Source organism: Ctenopharyngodon idella, chromosome 21 (assembly GCF_019924925.1).
Source record: "Ctenopharyngodon idella isolate HZGC_01 chromosome 21, HZGC01, whole genome shotgun sequence".
NCBI lineage: Eukaryota > Metazoa > Chordata > Actinopteri > Cypriniformes > Xenocyprididae > Ctenopharyngodon > Ctenopharyngodon idella.
Genome location: NC_067240.1, coordinates 25583882 through 25611710, shown reverse-complemented (window position 1 = coordinate 25611710; position 27829 = coordinate 25583882). Strand labels below are relative to the sequence as shown.

The 27829-nt window shown below is 38.4% G+C and overlaps 3 protein-coding genes and 1 long non-coding RNA gene across 4 annotated transcripts in view; 2 read left to right on the top strand and 2 right to left on the bottom strand.

The window, feature by feature from the left end:
• LOC127504128 (uncharacterized) overlaps window positions 1–27829 on the top strand; it is a 366868-nt gene that overhangs the window by 172715 nt on the left and 166324 nt on the right. The window lies entirely within an intron of this gene.
• On the top strand, window positions 10743–12455 carry pou4f3 (POU class 4 homeobox 3). The gene is made up of 2 exons (XM_051878544.1): window positions 10743–10945; window positions 11213–12455. The coding sequence occupies exons 1-2, from the start codon at window positions 10850–10852 to the stop codon at window positions 12110–12112; spliced, it is 996 nt and encodes a 331-aa protein (XP_051734504.1). The 5' UTR covers window positions 10743–10849; the 3' UTR covers window positions 12113–12455.
• On the bottom strand, window positions 23334–24628 carry il13 (interleukin 13). The gene is made up of 4 exons (XM_051878565.1): window positions 24428–24628; window positions 24277–24321; window positions 23920–24042; window positions 23334–23830 (listed from the first exon to the last, which is right to left on the bottom strand). Exons 1-4 carry the CDS (start codon window positions 24545–24547, stop codon window positions 23717–23719), a joined length of 402 nt encoding a protein of 133 aa, XP_051734525.1. The 5' UTR covers window positions 24548–24628; the 3' UTR covers window positions 23334–23716.
• Window positions 25429–27829, bottom strand: part of LOC127504091 (DNA repair protein RAD50-like) — a 42515-nt gene continuing 40114 nt past the window's right edge. Inside the window, exons 24-26 of the mRNA XM_051878504.1 lie at window positions 27321–27463; window positions 26846–26979; window positions 25429–26684 (exon numbers count right to left, since the gene is read on the bottom strand). Of these exons, the coding sequence (XP_051734464.1) occupies window positions 26498–26684; window positions 26846–26979; window positions 27321–27463 (464 nt within the window). The 3' untranslated portion in view covers window positions 25429–26497. The remainder of the gene's footprint in view (window positions 26685–26845; window positions 26980–27320; window positions 27464–27829) is intronic.

Below are 27829 nucleotides of genomic sequence, written 5' to 3'. Positions count from 1 at the left end.
ACTCATGCAAAAAGTTGTATAGTGGCACTACTTCCTAAAGGCAGTGTGCACAGGTGCTTTAACACTGCACAGACTACAGCCAACTTGCACATATGTTCTGTTCCTGCCTGAGAGGACATAACTCTCCCATACCACCAGGTGGCAGTAGTCTGTATTCAAATAGGAAATACGAAAGAGCTAGAACTGTGGATTAGAGATGCGCGGATCAGCTCTGAATCCACTTGTCACCTACCCGAACCTATGATTTTCTCTGATTTAGATATCTGTACCTGACCATCACATCAATTATTCTAATTCTCAGTGTTAAGTGTGATGATATAATAATATTACACTGAATTAGGCTGCTTTTAAATTAACATTTAAAGTAAAAGTTCTTCTTTGGCAAAATTTTTCTTAATAGCCTACGCCAGTGTATAGATGAGGAACAATGAATCGCTGAAACGAGAGAACAGTTTAGTCAAGCCTTTAATATCAGGATCACACAGGGGAGCTCTAAGTGGCACTTCGCACTTCTCTTTGCTCTCACATGCAAGAGTCGAAGAGTCAACCTTATAACAGTCAGTTAAGCGAACCCTATAGGAAGTACGTCGCAGCTGGGAACCTGTAAACGTATGGACGCTGCACCACGTTCCGTTTGAACAAAGCATGAGATATCGGCTTCGAGCCTGAGACTTATTGTGGTCACTATACAGGTAAACAAGGTCACCAGGGCTAATATCTGGGCTAGGTGCACCCCGACTCTGTGGTGCCTTCGCCTTAACACTGTGGGGTGGTTAGCCAGGTGTTGCGCATGCTACAATGCAATTAGTTCCCAGTCATGCACCGACAACTGCTCGAGAGAGAACTGATCATGCTGCAACAACATCTCTCCAGACCCACCCAAATATGTTGATCTGGACTGGGGCAACGACAGTCTTACTGGGAGCTAAGCACAGATTGCACGCCTGGAGAGCCACTAAGACCTTTTCCCACACCGCAAGAAGGTCTTTAAGGATATCGGCCCCACAACACAGTTCATCAGCGACCTTGGCCACCTGTCCCTGTTGAAGGAGGTTGCCGAGTACCCGACCGGTTAATTCTTCTAACACGGTTTCTGAGGTGGGCATGCCCATGGCACATCTGGCATACACACGGACACCTTTAAATGGCGTGACCACCCCGCAGTACTTCATAGAGCATCGGTTCCCAACAGGGGGGTCCCGGTCCACAAGGGGGCCTCAGCGATCTCTGTGGGGTGTTGCGTCATATTTTTAAAAGTGTTGAGCAGTGATCATATTACATTAGCTAATTTTATTCATGATCCCCTGGCGGACCAAAAAAATGGACAAATTTGTAATTCTTCCTCCACAAAAACGAGAGAGTCCCATTGATTCGTCTTCAGCTGCTGATAGTAATGACACAGGCATACTGGACCCAGGTGAGGAAGCTCCCACCAATTTAGGTCACAGTGCTAGCAATACTGGAAACACAAAATGCAGGAAATACCAAGATAGTTACCTGATCTATGGTTTTATTTCATTTTCTCATAGCAAAGAGTCCCTGTCCTAGCCACAGGGCATTATCTGCAACAATGTCCTTGCTAACGAATGTCCAAACTAATAAGACATTTGCAGACAATTCATCCCCAATACCGTGACAAGCCCAGGGCATTCTTTGAGCGCAAGGCAAAAGAATTGACACTCTCCCAAAATGAGATGAGGGAAGTCACAGCTACTGACAAGAATCTTTTAAAAATATTGTATACAGTTGCTGAAAAAAATCGCCAAAGCAAAGAAAGGGCATACAATTGCAGAAACTTTGATTTTGCCATGCGCAACAGAGATTGTCAAGGAATTATTTGAAGAGGATAAGTCAAAACAATTGGCTAAGATACCATTATCAAATAATATGGTCAAACGTCGCATTGCAACAATGTCAGAAGACGTGAGGGGTCAGCTTTCTGCACGACTTCGTGGTAATGACTTCGCACTTCAAATAGACTCCTCGCATACATTCATTATGAATGGGAAAACGAGATAGAAGATTTTTTGTTTTGTAAAGAGCTGCGTACCACGATGACGGCAAATGATATTTTTGAAACTTTGGATAATTTCATGAGATCAAATGAGATAAACTGGAGCGACTGTATTGGGGTCTGTACTGATGGAGTTGTCGCGATGACTTGCAGGCAGTCCGGGGTAGTTCAGCGTATATCAAAGATGTTGCTCCCCTTTCTGCACAGAGAGGCGCTTGCTACAAAAGAAATGGAACCCAGTCTTCATGGAGTTTTAGATGTGGCCATAAAAATCGTGAACTTTGTGAAAGCCAGAGCCACCAAGTCCCGGTTATTCACTGCTCTCTGCAAAGAGGTAGGCACTGATTACCATACCCTGCTGATGCACACTGACGTCTTGTGGACAAGAGACCAGACCTTACAGAGTTTTTGGACAATGACAAATGGTTCTTGGCCACCTTTCAGACATATTCGGTGAAATGAACAAGCTTAACAGAGCAATGTAAGGTGCAAACATAAACACTGTGGTGCAGCATGAACAAGTAGAGGCTTTCAAACGAAAACTACACATGTGGAAAACCCGTATCTTCTCCGGAATTAGTGACATGTTCGAGCACACCCATGCATTTATTGCAGACCCTTGAATTTTAAAATCATTCAATGTCAAATAACAGTGCATCTATCAAAAGTCCTGGAGAAATTTGATAGTTATTTCCCAGCTCTTACTGAGGAGCAGGCAGCTAATTTTCTGTGGAACAGAAACCCCTTCACTGAGAACACTGAAGCAAAGTTTCCAGCTACTCTGCCATCAAGACTTCTGGAAGAGCTTATAGAAATATCACCTGATGCAAGCCTGAGAGCCTGTTTCAGTGAGGTCCCATTGGAATCATTCTGTTCTGAAATTGCAGAAGAACACCCAGTCTGTCACACAGCTGCAATGGAGGTGCTGATTCCCTTCAGCACCACCTACCTTTGTGAAGCTGGGTTTTCAACCATGACAGCCCTTAAAACCAAATACAGAGCCAGACTGCCCTGAACTTTATCTCTGACATTCGCTGTCATAATACCATTGGGGTCTAATGAGATAAGGCCAGAGAATAGTGTCGGACTGGGCAAACTGTCCGAAATGAGCGAAAGCCTGACTGTCCGAATTGTCCAAACGAGTGAAAGCCTGATGAGCTTCCATCTGGGCTTGTTCGGTTAGGGACTCCAGTATGTATGAATAACACGGCATACATGGTCATGTTTCTTAATGCCCTGCAGTGCGTCAGTCAAATTGGGAATTCTGATTTTTCAGACACCCCTACAAACAACGATGGAGCAAACCATTGTGTACAGACCTTGTGTGGCTCAACAGCAAGCTCCTTGCTAAAGTTTGCTAGTTCTGCTGGAAGCTCAAGTTAGACAAATTCCCCTGGGTACACAGTAAGTGATGAGGTAGCACGGAGTACGTGAGCACGCCGAATGGCATGTCTGTCTTCATACGTCCGATTGGCGCCATACTCATATGTGTGTGACCCCACACAGAGCAGGGGCCTCATTTATAAAGCATGCATATGCACAGATTTGATCTTAGTGTGTGTGTACGCTTAAATCGACGCCAACGCTCATATTTATAAAAACGGTCTTTGACGTGGAAAAGTGCTTAGCGCCACGTCAGGGTCTGAGCAGACGTACGCACTTTTCCTTGTCAGATTACTGCAGGTTTTTTAAATCTAAGCTATTTTTGCAGCTCGCAATTCTAAATTAAAGGATTTGGACGATGACTGGTGATCTTTTATATGTAAATGACACTAATTAGGTGTCGTTTACAACGCGGAGAACTGAAACCATTCGCAAGTTCAAGATTTGCGATTTATAGATTTCACATCTAAAAGAGAGGTGTACGCTCGTTTTCTGTGTGTACGTTCATTCTATGAATCACACTTATGCACATCTGAGAAATAATCGTAAGATCAAATTTAGGATGGTTTCTGCACAACATTTTATAAATGAGGCCCCTGGTGTCTTGTGGGCCGGATGGAAATGTCATTACATTCCATAAAGGGAATGCCAGCGAGAATGTCCGAATCCAAGTTTTCTACCACAAGTCCGTTGAAAAACAGCTTGTGCCCGTCTCTATGAATATATTGTCTATTGTCCAGTCTGCAAGCCTCTTTAAAAAGTGGGCCGGACTTCCTGAGTCAGCCCACTGATGCCAGCATCTGTCTTGGGGGGGGGGGTTAGACACAGCCAAGCACATAGCTTTGGCATCCTCTGATGACTGTAGCACATCAAGTAGTAAACACAGGGCTTGAGATATCTCCGGTTTGATGGACGCCAGAGGGCGTGATCGTATCTTCATGCCATATCTCTGCTTTACAAGCTTTGGCAAATCGCTGTGTATAGGGCAAAGCCAAATGAGAACAATGAAGTTTTCTATCATGGGGGAGAGCTCCTCATCCTCTACGATGGGTTCACCAGAGTCTCTGCATAGTAGATTATCTTCAACAAAAGCCATTAATCTCTGATACAAATCCTCTGGTCCTTCATTAGACTTGAGTTTAATAGCAGCAAAGTCAATGAAATGTGCACTAGTCGACTGGAATCTATAATGTAATCTGATTGTCTGCCATATGTGATCAATGTATGTAGAGTTTTTAACAATAGTATTTTGGGAAATAACTGGGCAGTAGTTAGCGATCTGCCCCAGCATAAGCTCAAGCATGCTGACCTTTTGTTGGTGCGTGCGCCATTGCGCTACGGGAACATCCGCCTCATCATCAGTAATCATGGAGAAAACAGTGATGACATCGTCCAGCTCAGTTCAGTTCCCATACAGTGGTGTCAATGCAGGCAGATCAAAAACATTGTTGAACATCAAGTGTCCCCAACTAAGCAAGCCAAAAGGCGACAGCAGCAAGAATCCCAAACTCCAACGGGTGACAAAATGGAGAAAAAAACTTTGGGAGAAACCAGGCTCAGTCGGGGGGGGCAGTTCTCCTCTGGTCAACAACGAACAGTGCATGATTATGATTCAGGCAGCATTACAGGTCATAAGTCAGATTGGGATCGCAACAGTCAAAACATAATCCAGTTCCATGTAGTTGAAGATCGGATTCATCACGCCGGTATGGAAACGGTTTGTTGGGGATCTGTGCCACTGGCTGTCTTGTCAAGGAGGCCTTCACAGTGGATGGTCTAGTTGAGACACTCTCTTCTATCACTTCAGGGATGCGTTGTGGTCGTGTCTAGGCTCAGGTCCTCCATCTGATCTGGATACGGCCTGGATCCGACTGACTACAGTAGACCTCTGATGCCTGAACTGCAAGCTCCCATCGGATGCTGTGTGAGCCCATCCAGTCAGGCAGTGGAATCACTCGTACTCCCGTTTGACTGCTGGCGGGGCTCACCTATCAGATGCTGTGTGAGCCCTGCTGCTGTCCCACACTCTTTTTTGCTTTGCAAAAAAATGTGCTTTTTTTGGGGAGTACTCTGGGTTCAGGCCACATTCCGAGCTCAAAGCCCAAATATGCATATTCTTTTACTTCTATTTGTAAGTGTGAACTCGGGAAATTGTTTTATTAACAAAGTTCGAGAGGAGCACGTTCAAATGATCTACCCAAACAGCATGAGAGTAGGCCTAAATAATGTATATATAGCTGACTGACCTATGTTCCTTGACAGTCTTTTCTGCATCCATTCATATGAAGTGACACAGGCCAAATTCCTATAGTCATCCATCACTGTGGGAAAGACCTGAGAATACAGTAATGATGTGTGACAAAAGGTTGTTGAGCTGCACAAATCATGAAATGGCCATAAGATAATAAGTTTAAGAGAAATTTTCAAAAGTAAATTCTCAGTCAGTTTTGCTCATGTTCACCAAGGGTACCAATATTGATGGAGAATACTGTAGCTAATTACACATTTCAATACTCTGTTCTGTAGATTTTCCACTGGATACTGGACACATACATAACAATGTATTGAGTTCTCTGGGAATCATAATGCATGTAACATATGTTCATTATAGCCGAATAGGACGTTACAGGATCTTTTGCTTAATGTAAAACAACAACAAAAACATAGCCATAACCCTTAACTAAAATCAAATGATAGGGTTGTTAAAAATGTTGTTGGAGCCCCAACTCAATAAGAATGGTATAAATAAAGGAACATTCTGCACATTCAACAATTCTGCATTCTAAATATTTGAAAGATGTTTTTATTCAGCTGCCGCCTGGCTGCCGCTCATAACCTTGAGTTTTGTGGTGAGGCCTTGTATTTGTGCGACATATCCCGCCCATCTTACCCAAACTTTTGACACAGTGTAAGAGTTAATTAGGCTTCAGTGGCTTTGACATATTCAAATGCTCGTGAATAATGCACAGCCATCCCTTACTTTGGGAAGCCAAGTGAAAAACACTCAGAGTCTATTTGATTTAATGCAAGCAGTGTTGATTGCCCCGTGGGACGGCACGTCAACCACCAGCTTTACCCGCTCGTCATTCTCTCATCCCTTGCTGCTGGAGCGACAAGCACTCAGAGCTCGCTTAGAGCCTGGATACGAATGGAAATGGATGGAGCAAACATACCGATGACAACGGCGAGGTCATTCCGCAGATCAGAGCTATAATGCCTGCAGAAGAGCAAACTCCTGTCACATCTCACCAAAACCGAATCAATAAAACATGTCACCTGAAATCACTGCCATGTTGTTGCCGGCTGATGACAAGCCCGCAAATACCATCGCAAGCATTAAATAATGAATCTATTTTTTTTTTTTAGATGACAATGGGAGGCTTTGAGATGATGTGGGCAGATGCACGGCTATCAGAGTTAGAGACTTGTGAAGTCACGGTGAGGTTGATCTTTCCATGCATGCAATGTGAGACCTGATGATACAGAAGCATCAGTCAGGTGGTTTGGCTGTCAAGGCCCAGTGACACATAGTCACCATTTAACATGTCTGTTTGGTTCATTTAACATGTGTTTGTTTGGTTTGTCTGCGGTACCCACACATTATCATGACTTGGATGTTCCTTTCAGTTCAGAAGCTTTTGTTTCTGCTTTTAAAAATGACTTAGTTTGCACTGTAAGTTACATTCACAAATAATAACCCAACTAAAAACATTAGGATCAGTGAGGATGAAAAAACAAGTAGACCCATTTTACTACTTTTAGTTAATTTAACCATCAAATAAGTAACGTTAAAACAAAAAAAAGAAGACATTTTACTGTTATTATTTTCTTATTTCCTTTTATTTGAAGTTTTCACTGTACTTATTCACCAGTAATAACAAAACTCAAATATTATAGGGTAATGTCAAATATGGATGTCTGGGATGATAAAATAGAAAAAACAAAAACATAAAACGTGCACCTGTAATTTTTGTTTTCATATGTTTATTATATGTTTACATATGTTTATTAAAAAGGTTTTTTTAATTATGTCAAATGTGAAATGGTGTAATCATCCATTAAAAATAAATAAATAATGGAAACACTTTACAATAAGGTTCCATTTGTTAACATTACTAACAATGAAAAATATCCTTTCATGGACTTGAGCAAACATGAACTAACAATGAATAGTAGCCTAGTATTTGGTAACACTTTAGTATGGGGAACACATATTAGTGCTTATTAATAGTTAGTAAAGTAGTTGTTGTAGAGTTAAAGTTTAGGTATGGGGTAGGATTTAGGGATGTAGAATAAGGCATTAATATGTGCTATGTAAGTAGGCTACTAATAAACAGCCAATAAGCAACTAGTTAAAAGTGAGAATAGCGTGGGCGCTACATTGGTCGATCTGATTGGTCGAGCAGCTTTTCAAGAGTGCTGGGACATTTCACTGTTTGTTCATTCTGCTTGTTCGTGTTTGCGCGATGCTTTCTGCAGGTTACATCGTCACGCCAGTAGGTGGTGGCAAGTGACTTCTTTGAGACATTTTAATAATTCACTAATCGATTCGTTCGCAAAAGCTAATTCAATTCAAGTCTGAATGAGTTTTTGAATCATTTACTTTGTTCAAAAACACTGAATCTTTCAGAAACAAAACACCATTACTGCCTTACTCTGTTTTTCAACTGATATTCTGTGGCTTTGTTAAAAACTATTTTTTTTGGCGGAGCAAAAACAGACAATATATCTCTGTCTAAAATGTTAGTTACTCAATATTTACTTCTTGTTGTCTAACCCTAACCCAGTATCACACAAAGCTTCAGACATATGATCCTCTCTGTTATATAATTACCTCGTTTATTGTTTTACAAACAAAATGGCTTCCTGCATGTTGGTTAAAAGCTTTATAAAGCTGTATGTAGGCTATATCAAATTTTGGCTAAAAATAACAAAAATGTTAATGAGACAGTACAAAGAAAAATCCATTTTCCAACCCATATCTTACCTTAATACACGTATTTTAGAGATGTTAGGACGGTTTTCGCGGGAAATTGAATACAAGTCTACGTCATTCAAGCATGCATGTCACGTCATTTGTACGCAGAGAAAAGTAGCTAGGCTTTCGGTTAGCGTGAAGAAATAATAAAAATTATGCCAAACTACTTAGTTTTTTCTTCAAGTATATCGCTATCTCACGACCAATTCGTACGTATTTTACGAGGTTGCTAATTCGTACGAATTCGTACGATTTGTCTAAACCCCACTGACGGGTAATTTTAGGGGCGGGGTTAGGGGTAGGTCATTCGTACGAATTCATATGAATTTGGCAACTCATAAAATAGGTACGATTTAGCAAAAAAACGTACGAATTCGTACGAGTGAGATCGCATGAATTAACCACCTCGTAAAATACGTCCGAATTGCCGTGAGATCGGGTTGAATATACAGATTATTAATACTATACCATATTTTACAAAGGTAGCCTATTTTGACAAGTAATAAAACACATAATTAGCCATTACTTCAGAAAGGCAAATCTCAAGTGCCCTGAAAAAGCAACAGGGTTAAAATGTATGTAGTTTTTAACATTTAGAGTCTCAAAGAAGCTTTTGACCACAAATAAAAAAGTGCCACATGGCAGATTAAACAATACATAGCCTACAATTTATTTTGACGCTCAATTCAAGATTACACTACGGAAAAGTAACTGTTCATGTAAATCAAGATGAACCGATGGTCTATGAATGGGGCATTTTTAGGTTATGCTTGTAAAATATTCATGACTTGAAACTTTATCTTGCAAGGATAGGGACATGACTTTATCATAAAAGGTATCATAAGCAAGATTAGGGAATATCATGACACAGTTGGCACAAGAAGACTGTTCACAATTTTGCCAAGACTTTTAAAAAAAGTATGCACTGTTAATCTGCGTAATGAACGAGAAAATGCCAGAGAGGTAATGGATGCCCGCCACATAGCAGATAAATAATTGAGCGTCTGGGGGAACAGGAGAGGTGGATGGGATCGGATGGTGCATTTGTGTCACTGCACTGCCTGGCTTCTCTTTCTGCAGCCACCGGCAGAGTCACCACGTCAACCAGCCACTGAGGAAGAACAGGTGTTTACTTCCAGTGGCCAACTGCAATGCCATTCATTTATTCACCAAACCAATTCGAGCTGGTGGATTTTGCTAGGGAATTCAGTGGTGCTCATATAAAATTATTTCATCACACTTTTTAAAAAATGAATCTTTTGTTTGTTTGTTTTGCTAGTCCTTTTTTTTTTTGTATTATATTTCTTCTAATATAGAGTTTGTAAATCATTTGGTATCAACCAAAGGACAACAGCTAGCTTCATGAATCTCCATAATAGAGCTGTTAAAGTGTTTTTGTGTCTCTTATTGCTCAAGCGCTTGACAGGGCAGGTGAGAGCAGCTCTGTCAGACTCCACAGCCAATGAAGTTTTGGGGTCAGCCAAGGTGAAAGTTCGTGCCAACGACTGCGAGCCTCAACTTTCCTTCCAAGTTAATGTGATCATATTTGCCACTGAGATGATCTTTAAGTATATACAATTTTTAAAGAAAAAAAAAATATTTTGAACTTTTATTTTGTAATTTTGTATTACTAATGCGCTAAACATTTTACACAACATAGGCCTGTTTCTAATGACATTATAAATGGAAATAATGTAAGCTATAAATTATTGGAGTTCCTGCGTATTAAAATGGACAAAAATATTCTTTGGTTACGCATTACATTTGATGTACTGTGAGATTATTAAGTTCAGGAGATATAATATTGACAATATAAAACCAAGAATTACCTAATTATTATTTATTATGTAAGAGCGCTTTCGTGTAACAATACAATTTATAGAAGTTTAAGAACAAATCGTCTACATCTGGTTTTCCATTTTAGAATTTAGAAAAAAAATAAAATAAATTAATAACATATATAACGCATTTAACATTGTTAATGATTTTTGAACACTTTAAAAACTGTTTTTCGAAATGAAAATAAAATACTTTTTATTAATTCCATTTACGTTTTAAATAATGTAAATTAACATTCAATTAAAATAAATTACAATATATTATTTCATGTTAAATAAATAAGAAAAAATCAAATCAACAATAAATAAAATAAAATAAAAAATGTATATTTTTTTTATTATTATTAATAGTTATGTAGTATCATATATGATTAAAAAAAAAACTTCGCTGATGAGTTCAAATTTTGAAATACTGGCTAACATTTCTCATGTGGTACAGAAGCTTACGCTTTCCCGACTCGCATCTTGTAAGTTGAATACAGGAACAGGTGGAGGCGGGAGGGCGGTGTGAGGTTGGAGGTGGGGGGAGAGCCCGGGAGGCGCTGCCAATGGAAACAGCACACACGAGGAGCGTCGAGCCAGAGCACAGCTTCGCCTCCATGTCAGGTCCACTCACCTGCAAGGTGCGCAACGAAGATGATGGCCATGAACGGCAAGCAGCACTTCTCCATGCACCCTGCGCTGCACCCGAGCTCCGAGGGCATGCGGCGGGTGTGCCTACCTGCCCCGCAGGTACGTCTCACGCTAAACTCCACGTATTGTCTCCATTCTGTCACTTTGAAATGTTTTGAGTTGCTCCAGCTTCTATCCCTCCCTCCCCAGCCTCTCCTTTCTTTCCTTTGACTCTCTCTCTCTCACCCACATGCCTATCCAAGCAAAGCTGCTGCTTTCATATTAATTTTTATGACCTGTGCTTTGAGGAGGGTGCTTGGGAATGTTCTTTAATCCAGAGTTGACACAATTCCCCACTGACTTCCATATGCGCGCTCTTGCCTGCAGCTCCAGGGCAATATATTCAGCGGCTTTGATGAGAGTCTGCTGGCCCGCGCTGAAGCTCTGGCGGCGGCTGACCTTGTGTCTCACGGCAAGAGTCACCCTTTCAAGACGGACGTCACCTACCATACCATGAGCAGCGTGCCCTGCACCTCTTCTTCGTCCACAGTGCCCATATCCCACCCGTCATCCAACCTCCCCTCGCACCATCACCACCACCTCAGCCACCAGACCCTGGAGGGGGATCTTCTCGACCACATTTCCTCGAGTTTATCGGTCAGCGGCATGGGTGCGCCGCCAGATCCGTCGGTGATGACCACTCAAGCCCACCAGCACCATCTGCAAATGGGTCACTTACACCAAGCCATGGCCATGGGCCACCCGCACACCCTGTCGGTCCACAACGGGATGGCGTGCGTCAACGACGTGGAGTCCGATCCCAGAGAGCTGGAGGCGTTTGCAGAGAGGTTCAAGCAGCGGAGGATAAAGCTCGGTGTGACCCAGGCGGATGTGGGCTCTGCCCTCGCCAACCTGAAGATACCGGGGGTCGGCTCGCTGAGCCAAAGCACTATCTGCAGGTTCGAGTCCCTAACCCTTTCCCACAATAACATGATCGCCCTCAAACCCGTCCTCCAAGCCTGGCTGGAGGAGGCTGAAGCGGCTTACCGGGAGAAAAACGGGAAACCAGACCTTTTTAACGGGAACGAGAGGAAACGAAAGCGAACGTCCATCGCGGCTCCGGAGAAGCGATCGCTCGAGGCGTATTTCGCCATCCAGCCGCGACCGTCGTCAGAGAAAATCGCGGCAATCGCGGAGAAGTTGGATCTAAAGAAGAACGTGGTTCGGGTTTGGTTCTGCAATCAACGGCAAAAACAGAAACGGATGAAATATTCAGCAGTGCACTAGTGCTGTTAGAGCAAAGGAGACATTTTAGGAACACCACAGGGATCTAAATATCTTCTTTTATTTATTATAAGACTATAAAGACATTTCATATTGCCTCCAATTGATGTAACCAGTGTGCGAATTATTCCAGGGGGTCTGTACCCCTAATAAAGGCTTGACTCCCCCCTCACAAAGAAGTCAAAACAAAAGCTCTCTGTGTAAAGGATCTTATACGTATGTATTTTTACGTTTCAGTATAACCTCGAAAGTTACATTTAGTCGTTCAAGTCGCGTGTGCCTGAGGTAACCATAGCATCACTAGTTGCTCGAGCAGTTTCTGTTAAGATTAGTATCGGACACACGTCGACGAATTGACATATAGCCTAGCTAAACTGAACATTACTGTTTTGTTTTAAACGTCTTAAATGTAGCTGACGGTTAACTAACTGTGGTAGTGGCGCCAAAAGGCATTTTGATTTGTGCGAGGTCTAGAAACCTCAACACGAAAGTTAGTGACAGAAATTTCTCAACCCCCAATCAACTCAACGAATGCCATTAAATAATTCGCACACTGTGACCTACAATTTTAAACAAACTTGAAAATATATTGATTAATCTTTGGTCACAGTTTACATTACAGAGTTCATGTTACGTTGAATTTATACTAGCATGTAACACTAATGAAAAACATGCAGCACTTAATGTGTAATTATTTTATGAAGCTATCGCTATGAATTAATTACAGCAACATGCACTGTGTAACATGGACATCGTAATGTAAATTATTTATTCTTTTAGTAAAAATAAATATTAATTTAGCACTACAAAGCAATACTGTTGAATCCTTAAAAGCTTTAATTTGAAATAATCAATCTTTGAATACGTTTTCCAGGAGATTAACTGAACGGCTACTAAAAAACTTTGTTTCAGTATTATCACACGTGAAATTATATTTTGAAGTGTGTACGTGTGTTTTTGGTATTTAAAGACTTATTTATATTACTATACAATTTGCGCACAAGGTCTACCTTAAGTTACTACAGTATCACATGAGATGTCCTTTGAAATTTGTGTACTAGCGTTTGTAATATTCGTTTGAATGTCTTGTCAGATGTGACTGCATACATGGTGGAAATCACATGTTCTCACAAACTGTCACGAAATATATTTTATATTTTTTCGATCATCAGTTGAAGTGATCCTAATATGCAAAAACTGATGGTGTAAAGAATGCTGCTATTTGATTTGCATTAATTTAGCCACTGCAATGACTCTCACTTTAAACTTCACTTTACAAAAATGTGTGACTTTGAATGTTATTTAATAAATTGTTGATTTTTTTTTCAAAACCTCTGTGGGAGTTTTATTTTTTATTATTTTAATTACACACAAAAAAAAACAAAAAGGACAGCGTGTCTGGTTTCATATCACGTCAATATAGGAGAAAAGAAATCTCAAAAAATAATCTTTTATTTTTTTGTTAAAATATATACGCACTTGGATTGCACCATTTTCATCTTACATCAACTACATACAGCGAAAGCAACTCGCGTCAAAATCATTGTAATATCATTAATTTTTTAAAGTCTTGTGTTGTTTTATTAATAAGCTTTGGTTCAATTGTGATTAAACATTAATGAACTAATATAGACTAATCACCACCTAATTTAAAGAATATTAATAGAGAGAGCAAAAAATTCCAGCCAACTTTAAGTCTATTTTCCTCTTTTCTAATTCTAGTTGGCAACTTTAAGCAGACACCGCTGAATAATAAATGTCTGTCACGGCTTTGTGCAGAGGGATTTGAAATTATTAAGTAATGGCGATGCAATATTAATTGTATATTGGTATAAAACAGGCAGAGAGCTGAAGGGAGAGTTGTTAGTCAGGAAACGCTTCTTACAGGCTCAAGGGAAGAAGGAAGAGACGCTGTTCAGGTAAGACGATGATCATTCGAGTCGTTTTGTGTCTGCAGTTCACTCTCATGTTTCAAGAAGTATTGTGAAGTTCTGTTGTTGTAGATGCTGTATACAAAATGATGATGATGATGATAACTAGACAGATATAATCTTGAGAAAGTTATACAATTATTATTTAAGTGTTTGTATTCAATTAAAAGTAAAAAGGTTGATAAATTTGTAACAAAGTTTCCGTTAATTAATTTGTTTGAGTAAATTAAGAGTTAGTTTTAATTTTAAGTTTTAGAGCCGAACTGTTCAGAAGTAATTATTATCATTTCGTTTTTTACATTACACAAAATGTAAAATAGTTGTGCATGGTGTTGTATTTCATATATACGTTTTAGTTATTTTCCTCTTTTTTGATAAAAAACGGGTAAAGGTCAGTGTGGGTTATTCTTTTTCTTTCATTTGCAATACTGGGTAATTGCATGACATGGTGCACAAATTCGTTTTAGCATGTATTAAATATTACCTTTTAAGCATAATATTAGCTAAATCCTATTGAAAAAAACAAAAAAAAAAACAAAAAAAAAACAAAAACAAAGTTGTTCTCTAAAGAAATGTTAAAAGGCTTAAGATACGTATAGAGTAACAACATTATAGGCTACTAAAAACACTGTATTTTCCCCCCAGCCTAAATTATAATCTTTCCTAAAAGCCAAGAAGGATCATCAGTCCAAATTTATAGTTAAACTAATGGGATTATGAAGGAGGGTTAAACTCATTGGAGAAGGCTATCATGAATAATTAAGAGCAGTAATACTTTTTTAATATCATAAACCTCAAACAATGGTGTAAACCAATCTAAGTTGAGCACAGAGCAGTGGCATGTGGCCAGTGGTGGGGACTGAATTATAGATGATCCGCTGAAAGGTAGAGGCCTATGGTCAGTAACTCATGTGTCATAAGGAACAGCCTATGGCGCGCTGCAGGGTAATGTTCAAAGTTGCTTCAGTTAAGGCTATTTGAGTTTTCTTCATCTTTTCCAGAATCAAAAATTCTAAAGGGATGTAATTTGGAATAATTTGGAACCCATGGAATACTCATACCTAATAATCAACTGGACACACTTCTTTTGAAATCGTGAACGTTGAAATCCTCATAGGAACTCTAAGTAGATTGGAATAACGTCTTAGTAACTGGAGGGTGATTGATAATTTGTTCAAAATTTTAGAAGGAATCATTTAGATTATTTTTAAATTCAACAAAAAAAAAAAAAAACCTCCTTAATGTTCAAACTCTAAAATGGCTATTCAAAGGCCTACGTTTATTTTTTATAGTACAGAATTTGAGGTTGCTAGAGACATGCGTGTCTGAGAGAGAGAGAGAGAGAGAGAGAGGGAGAGAGAAAGTGAATTCATGTTTTTATTTCAGAGCAAAGAAGATCTGACAGAATGAGGGTGGAGGCCATTCAACCCTCGACAGTCTCTTGGAGGATGTGGCGAACCCCCTCTCCCACTGCGGGACAAGCGGTTGTTCTTGCGCCGACACTCCGAGTCTGCGTACCAGAATGGCAGAGTTAAGACACCGGCGCTTTAATTATTCATACAGCGCCAGCAGCAACACATGAGAATGTAGCCAATGCGGAGGAAGAGAGCGAACACGGTGTGCTTTATTAGTCCGTTCCTATCATCATCACACGCCAAGCCACCTTAGGCATTTGCCTGCGGTGTCTCAAAGCGATAACTCAAGGGGTTATCCAAGTGGATACTGTTACCGGGAAACTTGAGGCTGTCCTTCAGAGGTGAATTTTGGGCGCGTCTTCAACGGATTCACTTGTGTTAGAATCTCTTTGTAGCCTACTTCAATGTCAAGCTTACTCTCATGACAATTCCTAACTATTTTACGTTTTGGCGAATTGGTGGCTATTTCGTATGAATTTGTAGGCTACAATCTGCTTACACTGTTAGGTTTAGGGGTAGATCTTCATAGTTATTTTTTTTCCTTAAAGGTGCAATATGTAAGATTTCTGCAGTAAAATATCCAAAAACCACTAGGCCAGTGTTATATATTTTGTTCACTTGAGTACTTACAATATCCCAAATGTTTCCAACTATTTGTAAATCTTGAGAAAATTGCAATTTTAACCAAGGCTCCGGGACTTGTGAGGAGTCTCCTGTCAATTGCGTCATACCCGCGTTATCCTCAGTTTCCGGTTTTATTTTGTAAAAACCATGGAAACACCAAAGACGCTTTAATATATTACACATTGTAATAGACAAGGGAACAACTGTTTTGATATATTTATAGACAGAAAACTAATTGTTGTTATATAGCTCAACACGTTTAGTCTTATTGTTTAAATCTATTTTTCTTGATTTTTTGCGAGTACCATGCTTTACCATGCCTCAGAGAAAAACACTATTTTGTCAAGTAGCTAACATAGCATAATCAGATGCAGCTTTATTTTTAGTAACAAGTAATACAGCATTTTCTCCATCATACAATACGTTTTAAAATGAATTGCGTGCCATTTATCAACACAAGCCATCCAGCATTTAACATGATATTCTAAAATCGATCTAGCTTACTGCAAGTGTCTCACAGCAGCCGCCGAGTGAACGCACAGAGTAACGTTATAACATCATTTTCAACACACTCAAATGTATCTAATATGATAAACAGAGCTGCGTCACCTCATACTCATGATCGGAAAAGCGGAAGCGGCACCGGCGACTGTGACATAATAAAAGTTCCGCTGCTCGTGAGGAGTGTGTTGCGCAATCACTCTTCTGTTTCTTTATGCTTTATATATATAAAAAAAAATTGGTTCCTCTCAAAGTTCAAGACATGGTTAAGGCCTCTTATGTCATGAGATCAGGCTTCTTTTTTTTTTTTTTTAAAGAGCCACCTTAAATTGTGCTGTTCTTACGAAAATCTGTCAGAAGTTTTCTGTCAGCTGTGTATAGCCTAATAATCAACTCACTTTCTTTAATAGGTTACTAGGGCAGAACAGGCTTACAAACTAAAACAAATAAAAGGTGCAAGCAAGAACAAAAAACGTTGAGGGCTAGTAAGTTGAAATTTTGATTTATGGTATCTAAGAGCCGCCAAAACATTTGAAGTGGGAGGGGCCACTTTTACTAAAATGGCTATAACACTTGAACGGAATAAGATATTTTCACCAAACTCCATACGGGCTCAATCTTTGGTCACATGATCAAAAAAATCATTGCAAATTGGTCACTTGGTGGCAGTAAAAAAAACAAAACAAAACAAAACAAAAAAAACATGAAAATGTTTTAACCACCCAACCGACTGACTTGAAAATTGGCATGCAGTGTCTTTGTCCAAGGAGCCATGATTGTCTATGAGGACAGTGGCATATCTCAAAAAACATGGCTGCCATCGGCCAATAAAATTTGAGCACCTATTAGACAAGGATAATGCAGGCCAATCGGATTGAAACCCAGTGGGCATGTTTGACTCATGGCCCTAGAGGTAGAATTTTGAAAGAAATTAGTCACTAGGTGGCACTAACGAGTTTTACGCCTCTGTAAACACGTGGTGTTTTACACATACATACAATATTCATATCATTTGTTAGATCTCCTCATACTGAACAAATTTGCACCAAGAACCACTGCAGTCAATCAAATTGTTTATTAAATATTAAATACACTATATTGCCAAAAGTTTTGGGATGCCTGCCTTTACATGCACATGAACTTTAATGACATCCCATTCTAAATCCGTAGGGTTTAATATGGAGTTGGCCCACCCAGCTATAACAGCCTCAACTCTTCTGGGAAGGCTTTCCACAAGGTTTAGGAGAGTGTTTATGGGAATTTTTGACCATTCTTCTAGAAGCGCATTTGTGAGGTCAGGCAGTGATGTTGGTGAGAAGGCCTGGCTCGCAGTCTCCGCTCTAATTCATCCCAAAGGTGTTCTATCGGGTTGAGGTCAGGACTCTGTGCAGGCCAGTCAAGTTCCTCCACACCAAACTCGCTCATCCATGTCTTTATGGACCTTGCTTTGTGCACTGGTGCTCAGTCATGTTGGAACAGGAAGGGGCCATCCCCAAACTGTTCCCACAAAGTTGGGAGCATGAAATTTTCCAAAATGTCTTGGTATGCTGAAGCATTAAGAGTTCCTTTCACTGGAACTAAGGGGCCAAGCCCATCTCCTGAAAAACAACCCCACACCATAATCCCCCCTCCACCAAACTTTACACTTGGCACAATGCAGTCAGGCAAGTATCATTCTCCTGGCAACCGCCAAACCCAGACTCGTCCATCGGATTGCCAGACAGAGAAGCGTGATTCGTCACTCCAGAGAACACGTCTCCACTGCTCTAGAGTCCAGTGGCGGCGTGCTTTACACCACTGCATCCGACGCTTTGCATTGCACTTGGTGATGTAAGGCTTGGATGCAGCTGCTCGGCCATGGAAACCCATTCCATGAAGCTCTCTACGCACTGTTCTTGAGCTAATCTGAAGGCCACACAAAGTTTGGAGGTCTGTAGCCATTGACTCTGCAGACAGTTGGCGACTTCTGCGCACTGTGCGCCTTAGTATGCGCTGACCCCACTCTGTGATTTTACGTGGCCTACCACTTCACGGCTGAGTTGCTGTTGTTCCCAATTGCTTCCACTTTGTTATGATACCACTAACAGTTGACCGTGGAACATTTAGTAGTAAGAAAATTTCACGAATGGACTTATTGCACAGGTGGTAACCTATCACGGTACCACGCTTGACTTCACTGAGCTCCTGAGAGCGACCCGTTCTTTCACAAATGTTTGTAGAAGCAGTCTGCATGCCTAGGTGCTTGATTTTATACACCTGTGGCCATGGAAGTGATTGGAACACCTGAATTCAATGATTTGGAGGGGTGTCCCAATACTTTTGGCAATATAGTGTATGTAATAGGCTACTTTTGCGAACTAGGCTTATATTTTTTAAAAAGCTTAAAAAAATATATATTTCCATAGTAAATTGCCTGTATTGGCTGTAAATGGTCTTTTGCATCTCTGATCTTGGAGGCTACAGGATTGTTAAAGAAAACATAATACCTTTTTATGCACATGCTTAAAGGCCTTAAAACGCTTGAACCCCGATAATTGCTGCACGCAGCTATATTTATTATTATTTTTACATTTAGACACCTACTTGTATGGCACACAGAAGGCACTGGGACTGAGAAATCATACTGGGGGTGCAGGGTTTACCTCTTAAGAAAAGTAGGCTATGGACTATTTTTATAGTTTGCACAAAGTAATAAACTACAAAAACAATCAACGTAATCTAATAATCAAAACTCTCATCATGAGGACAAATGAGAGTAGAAATTTAACTAGTAATTTCAAAGTAACATTGTTTATTATGAAATGTTCTGATTAAAAATGCTAAATGTATAGAAAAAAAAAAAGTCTAAAGTCGCCACACGTTAACTTGTCACAAACCTGGTTTAGTTAAAAGGTCAGAATCATCTGTATGACAGATAAAAATAATTGTATTTGCTGCATTCTTGTTTTCTGCAGCATTTTAACAAAAGTATCTATTTTGCTGCTCACCGTGTTTCTGCTACTGTTGTTAAAATAACCGTGTCATCTGCAGCTCTTAATGTGGCACTTTACATCTTTAGAGGGAGAGAGAAGCAACGTGGAAGAAGCAGAAAAGGCTTGAATGAAGAACGTTTGGCTTTAGATAAAAATATCAGAGGATGTAGCGTCGAAAGATCATTACCGTAAATGACCCTGAGCTCTTGTGGTGTGAACCGTTCCATTGTTTGACACGGTTGCAGAAATGGTAAAATGGACAATAAAAAAAGAACAATGTAAGAACAAATTTTAATTCGATATATATATTAGCATCATCCCTATCAAATTTTAATGCTGAACATATCAATGCAAGTCAAAGGGAGATTTTAAAACTTCAATATTAATATAATTTAATGAAGACCAAAAATAGATAAAATAGCTAATTCTGAAGTAATCTACAAAATATTCCTTGAGTCCTTGTGTAAGCTGAGAAGGACAAGAAGGGACAAAAAGAAAATCCTTTTTGTTTACAATTGTAACAATTATTGCTAACCTATATCACTTAATGTATGACTGTACTGGTGGGGAATCAGGGGAACATACTGTATACTTATATTTCATATACTTAACATATACTTTGCTATACTTAACATAAACTTTGGTATGTGCAAAGACACTCGTTTTTTTAACCCAGAGTAAGCCCAGGCTACGTGACACCAAAACTGTAATAGAGTTGACCCTGTGGCTGATAGGCACAGGTATCTGATCATTCACGCCCCTTTAAGCGTGCCGGATTGTGGGACGTGTGCACACTTGGCTCTTGAATTGCCTTTGAATAATACATGCACCCATGCAGTGTGGTTATATATCACTCCACATGTTCTCATGAGCCCCCTCTATGGGACACAGGTCTACATTTCACTGCTATAAGCACATGTGAAAGCAAGGGTGCATATGTGCTATTAAACAGTAGCACAAAGACAATTTGCACTAGAATAGAAAATGTGAGGTGTTTGCCTATGTAGAAATTTGGTGCCACAATGTTAGGGTGTTGTGTTGGTTGCAAGGGCATTTCTGAAGTGTTCTGAAGGCACTAAGACCTCAAAGTAATTTTTTCCCTAAAAGTAGCTCAACTGGTAGAGCATAGCACTAGTAACACCCAGGTCATGGGTTTGATTCCCAGGGAACACACATTGTTTTCTATTCTATATAAGTATTGAAACTGTAGATGAAAGAGAGAGAGAGAGAGAGAGAGAGAGAGAGAGAGAGAGAGAAAAAAAAACAGTCCCATTAAACTATTAAATACTAGAATATGATCAAGGTGTATCAAAGACTCTGTGATCCATTTCACATGATATATGCCCTGTGGAACACAGACAACACCCTCAAGAAAAAATACACTAATCCCTTATTAACAGTGAACATATCATGAAATATTTAACAAGCATAAATTATATATTGAATGAATAAATAAATGATTAATTGCTTCATGCATGATTATTAATCAGTGTGTTAACTAGCCAAAAAATCCTTTTTTTTTTCTTTTTTTTTGTCTTGTAGAGGTCATGTACATTAAATATAAAGACTGGAGATGATAAACGTAACTGTGGTCACAATGATTCCATTGAATAATTTAGCAGTTTTTTACACTCAAAAGAACATAAAACTACATAAAACTTTTAAGGGTTCTTTCAGGCACTTCATTTATAGATCCTTTAATTTTAATTATATTTGCTGATTAAACAGCTCGTAAAATACTTAATCACTTCAAAAAATGAAATTACTGTTAAACATGAAAGTATTATGCAATCATTTACAGTTTTTTTTTTTTTACAATTGCTAACAAGTGTTTACCAATACATAAAGTACTTTTTCTAAACTCTTAACACAGCAACACACCTACATCACACAATTATCCAAACAGTCAAGTTTCTGCACAAAACCAAATTTTGTTAAATAAATACAAACTCTACATTTCAAAATGCTAAAAAACTTTTTTTTTTTTTTACATACACTAACTCTATCAAAACACAGCAAACCTGATTCAAAATCGAGTCATTCTGTCAAAACATTAGCACTAGTTTTCTATCTAACATGAACATAAAGTCAATCATAGCCCAATGACTGTCAAAACACTATCAGTTGAGGGCATTACGAAAACTGCATCGCTTGTCGTGTTTCAGTTCTACCTGCAAAAAATATGAAATCCATTGATTTTATAATTCAGTTTCCTTTTACTGCAGTAAAATTAGAATGCTTACATGTAAGCCACTCTACATTTTTGGTTGAGTGTTGAATGTGTGAATTCTTGGCAACACACTATCTAAAAGTGAATGAATCATTACTTTATAGAATGTACAATAGAAAAAAAGAAGAAGAAAGTAACAGAATTGCTCAGGGCAGCGACTGGTCAAATGGGTCCCCTATGCAGAACTTCATTTGCCCCCTTGGTTGAAATTGCTTACTGGGGGTGGGGTGGGGTGGGGTGGGGTGTTGATGGTGTCCCCTTGTTAGTTGGTGCCCTACGCAGACCACATATTCTGCATATATGGAACAGTGGTAGTGGAATCGTTGTAGTAAAAGCTTTACATAACGCTTTTACAGAAATGAAATCATGAAATTTCTGCCATTGATCAACAACAAATCCAACAAATATGGCCTTTGGTTACTATGGAAGACTTTTTTTTTTTTTTGCAATTGTGAGTTTACATCTCACAGTTCTGACTTTTTTTCCTCAGAATCGTGAGATATAAACTAAGAATTGAGAATAAAGTGAGATAAAAAGTTACCTTTTTTATTTTCTATTAATGGCAGAAATAAGCGTTCGTAGCGTTCCAAATGTGTCAGGTAGAAAACCATAGAGATGCACAATCCAGCATTCTTCCTCCTCTCCCTTACCTCTTCTTCTCTCTTGCCCAGACATTATTTTTCTCTCTCTTTGAAGTTGTTCTGTATCCACACCGAACAAAACCAATTCAAACAGTCCCATTTTTACTGTATTTCCATGTAATGAAAAGAACTTCACCACCTGACTATGCCTCCAACTGAGATTGGAATCCGCTACTTAAAAATGCTCATCAATTGTTTCAGTATTTGTTTTATATATTTTTTACTTTTGAGCTGCTGTTGTAGCAGAAGTAGAGGCTTTGTACTATATTTAAAGATTGGAACATTAGGTCTTCATTTCTGCCATGCTGTGTTTAAGCATTTGAGATCAGAAAGATCCATGATTTTGGTATTGGGTAAGCTTGTATAAAAAAAAAATGTAAGAATTTTAGAAACGTGTTAATTGACTGCATTTTGTGTGAAAACAACATGAATTGTGTTAATGGTATGGTCACAAAAGATGGATGTTGTGCTAATTGTGTTAAAAGTTTTGAAAATGTGACTACAGATTGAACAAAAGTATATTAGCAATTGTAAAAAAAAAAACAAAAGACATTTCTCCTTAAGGCCAATTCACACTGCACCAACAGATGGCAACAGACACTTCTTTTGTTGGATCAGTGTGTTAGCCCTGTCTGTGTCTGTCAGAGCTTGTTTTCACCGATTGAACATGTTCAATCAACGCTTGTCTGGTCCTGGAACATCTGAGAAGTGACATACTGTAATCTGGTGATTGTCTGTGTTTGTCGGTGCAGTGTGAATTGGCCTTTATATAAAACCTTTTTGGCATTAACTTCAGTCAAGAACCGTAGGGTTCTATATGGAACCTTTTTAAAGAAGCATTATAAAAGTTCATTATTTTGTGCAAAAATTACTTTAATAAAATACAGACACCTAATACACAAATCAAATATTTGCTTTTATATTTTAGTATTTATTATATTGTGAGGTTACCTAATCCCTCAGTCAAGATTCTGCATGAACAACAATCTAAACATCAAGATACAATAAAAAAAAGAAAAAAAAAAATCTTCTGTAATGCTCTATAAATTGATGTTTCAGTGCAAGTAAAAAAGATCAAATTTGTAAACCGAAATGCTGACAGAACTGAAAAATACTGCACAAAATCTGTACTTTACAAAAAAAGGAAAAAAAGACCATATTTAAGAATAAAAAAAAAACAAAAAAAAACATTTCTGCAAATTTTCTTCAGGTACAAAATTATATACTACTACAGTCAATGTAAACAAATTAATATGTTAATAAAGACAACAAATAAATATGATCTTTTATAAATTAATTTTTGTTGATTTGGCTGTATGTTTTCTTGACACATTTCTTGAGAATTTCCAAGAATTTACGCAAGGGGATTTTAACTTCAGCTTCAGCTTCAACAGGTTTGCAGGTTTTCTGAAAGACAGTAAATGTCATGGTTATTCTACTCTGGTAGGATGAAGGTATTGTACAGAGAAGACATCACGTTACAGAGTTCAACTTACTCCACTGCGCTTGTTATACGTATGTAAGTTCCTCATTAGTTTCTTGTCAGTATGGAAATGGTCAAATTCAGTTTGTCTAGAAACCTCCTTGAGTTCTTGCTCAGCCTGGCAGAAAAACTCATGCTGCAAAGATATTGAAATCACAGGTAAGGCCAGGCCTCAAATGCTTTGAATTCAATTGTTAGCATTATAAATGAAATGAATAAATTATAATGCTTCAGCCTCATAAATGTTACCACATAAGAGACTAGCAAAATTCCATAAAAAAAAAGCTTATTAGGCTCTGATCATGAAAGAAATATGCTGGATAATTGTGTTAATATACTAGTATTGTGAGGCAATGAAAATTCATCTCACCTCACAGCTCTCAGTTTTCAGTTCTCTCAGGTAGATATCTTTTCCCTAGAAATAACAGGTCAATTAAATATTGCAATCATGCTCTGCTCAATATCTGAAAGTATAGACAGTTTTGGCTTATTATAGTTACTATACTAATGTTAAATCTTACCTCTAAGAGTGTTTTCGGTGTGGCGTTCAGCTCATCAAAAATCTCTCCCAATAAATTATTTTTCAGATGAGCACCGGAGACGAATACAGCGAAAGCGAGCAGTAGTATAGTCTTCATCATTTTGTCTGTTTGCTTGGATTTCTCAAGACTTCAGTTGCTTGGCCAGAGGTACTTGATTCCCCCTCTGCTGTACGCTGTGTATATATACTCTCAAAAAGGAAAGACTTGGCTATGTAGATTTCTTTTTGCATCGTAAGCTAAGCGACGTTTATTGGCTGATCATGGCGTGCTCACTGATTATCTTGATTGAAATGAGATGTGGTTGATAATGTTTGTCATATTGTCCTGATTTCCTGGAACTGACACTGACAAACTGCCAAGAAAGATCATAATGATTTTGAGTAGCAGGCCTCTAGATGAGGTGCTGAAGGCTGCATCCTCACTATGTTTGCTTGTGCAAAAGTTTCATTATTGCAAAATGATCAATACTGATAGGTTTTGCTGCAAACCTGCATGTGTTCGTACTTGCTTGGTGCCTACAGTTGTGTTGATAAACTGGAGATGAATTAGTCATACAGATGACACCATCAAAGGTCCAATGATTAATAACTTTTAAAATCTAATTTTAAGATGTTGGTTGGCTGAACTCAAATGTTAAAGACAATTTTAGAAACATTATATAACTTGAAAAAAAGAATACTCAAGTTAAAATGTATGATCAAACCAAATACCATCTAAATTTCTTTTTCAAAACTATTACCTTTACCTGAAACTAGTAACTTTTTAGTCAATGAAGTCATTTCTCCTCATGTCCTAGCAGAATAACCACAGGAGTATTTCATCACTTTAACTATAGACATGTAACATATGTGCACCCATACATTGATGAAATAAATAAATAAATACAAGTGAATTAATTTTTTTTTCACAATATATGCATTGTTTTATAATTTAAAACCTAGATTTTGTTGTCTGTGCTTTTTTCTTTAAAATAAAGACAATTTGGTTTGATATCTTGATACATTTTTTAATAAATTGAACAGATACAACTTTATTTTTAAAGTATTTTTCATTGTTAGTTTGTGTGTTAACTAATGTAGTTAACTAATGAGAACAAATGGAACCTTATCGTAAAGTGTTACCAAATATTGATACCAAATGTTTAACTAGTAATTTTAATTCTTTATTCATCATGAAAATATATGCGCAAAATAAACTTTAAAGTGGAGGAAAAAGTACTGACAGCAATAATTCAGAGAGAGCTGACAGAGACAGAAACACCAAAAATACTATATATTTGGCACAGCTTATAATAATGTATAATGTTACATTTATAATAATGTATATTTATGTGAATATTGTTTTAAGTTCACTTAAATTAAAAGTTGTTCTAATATTGCAACATTCTGTAATTGTTAATAAATAAACTGTAATTGTTAATAAATTAACATTCTGTTAATTTGATTTAATGTGAAAATATATTGATGATTACAAATTTTAATGTTAGGTGTAATTACCCGTGATTTATTACAGAAGCCTTAATTACTTATACTTATGATTTTTTTTTAAATCAAATCGATAGCCCTAGTCCAAATATTTTTGATGCCACAATTACAGATCCTGACATGAGGTCACAAATAATTAGATAATGATTCAGAAATTAGAATCAGAAAAGATTTTCTTTTTTTTTTTTTTTTTTATATTTCAGAAAAAGGCAACTAAATGCACAAGCTAATATTAGTCAGGTTGAATCACATTGTGCCTCGTTCATGAAACAAACAACAAATTTGTAAACTTTCATTCTTATGTAAACTGTTGTATTTAATTTAGCTCAACAATTAATGTATAGTTTTGAGGACAATTTAAACAGATGTTTGTTCTGCTCATGTTTTACAAACAAGGTGTGCTGCAAACTGCTTGCTAGGTGCTTAATTTCCGATTTGGTTCAGGTAGTTACAGGGAGGCTGATAGTCCTTATGTTTAGATCAAACTTAACTGTCCAATAAACTGAACTTTGATTCTGTGTCACCTCTGACTAACAGTCTTTCTTCTCTCATCTGATCTGACGCATCAGTGCAGGTAGGAGTTGAGTGTGTTGATACTGCACTTCGTGATCTCTGAGCACTGGTCCTGGTTCTTCCTGATCCTGTAGAAATGCTCCACATAGTTGGATCGTCCCAGGAGCTCGACAAAATCCTCGTCGTGGGTGATAACAAGCAGCTGGAAGTTGCGTTGACGAGAACGACTCTTGATTATCCTGCAAAGAAACCAAAGGCATATCTTTTAGTTGGTAAAAGTGGCAAATAGAAAATAAAAGTTCTTGTTTTGTCATGTTGCTCTTGCTGTAAATAAATTGTGTTTCCTGTTTAAAGACTTGCTGTATTAATGTTTTTTTTTTTTTTTTAAATAAAGACTTACTCCACCAGTGCGTGTGCCAAGGACTCTATATTCTCTCTGTCTAAATTGGTGGTGGGCTCATCCAGCGCCAAAATCCCACAGTTCAGACAGAACGTCTCAGCCAGAGCCAACCGTATTATGAGGGAGGCGAGAACCTAAAGACAAACATGCTGTAAAGCCACAGATCTAAAAACATTTATTGATTTAATAAAACTCCTTTTATTTAACATACATTCCGATCTAGTGACTGACAGACCAATGAAATTATCAGCACCAGTCGATAATCGGGTCTGCTTGACTGTCAGCACCCTCTTCTCAACTCCCAAATCTACCGACAACTTCATCATAATGTGCACTTGATAACGTTTTTAGTTGCTTAAAAATATTTTATGTAAATCACATTTGATTGGGTACCTTGGGTGATTCTAAGAGAGACTGAAAAAACGTTTCATTGGAGAGATAGAGAAACACAAGATGCATGTAGCTGCTTTTTGACCTTTTGTCCAGCACTGCAACGTCCCCGCATGTCCAAAGCCGTGTCTCCTTTAACCATTACCACTCTATAGTTATAAGTCCTTCTTTTCAAGCCGGCAGAGGCGTTCTCATCCACATCAGAGCGAATCTCTACGTACTCAATGTCTGTGGGAGATCAGGAGACATACTCTAGACATTATGGTAAAAGGTCACTATATATAGTAAGTCTCAAACAGTTAAAGATTTGACAGATTGTCAAGCAGGACTTTAAGCAGGGTTCCTCAAATCCGGTCCTAGAGGGCCACAGCCCTGCAGAGTTTAGTTCCAACCCAAATCAAACACACCTAAACAAGCTAATCAAGTTCTTCAGTGTTACTACAAAATTGCAGATAGGTGAGTTTGATCAGGGTCTGAACTAAACTCTGCAGGACTGTGGCCCTCCAGGGCTGGATTTGAGGAACCCTGACTAGAAGGGTTAGTTCACCCAAAAATTCTGTCATTAATTACTCGCCCTCATGTCGTTCCAAACCC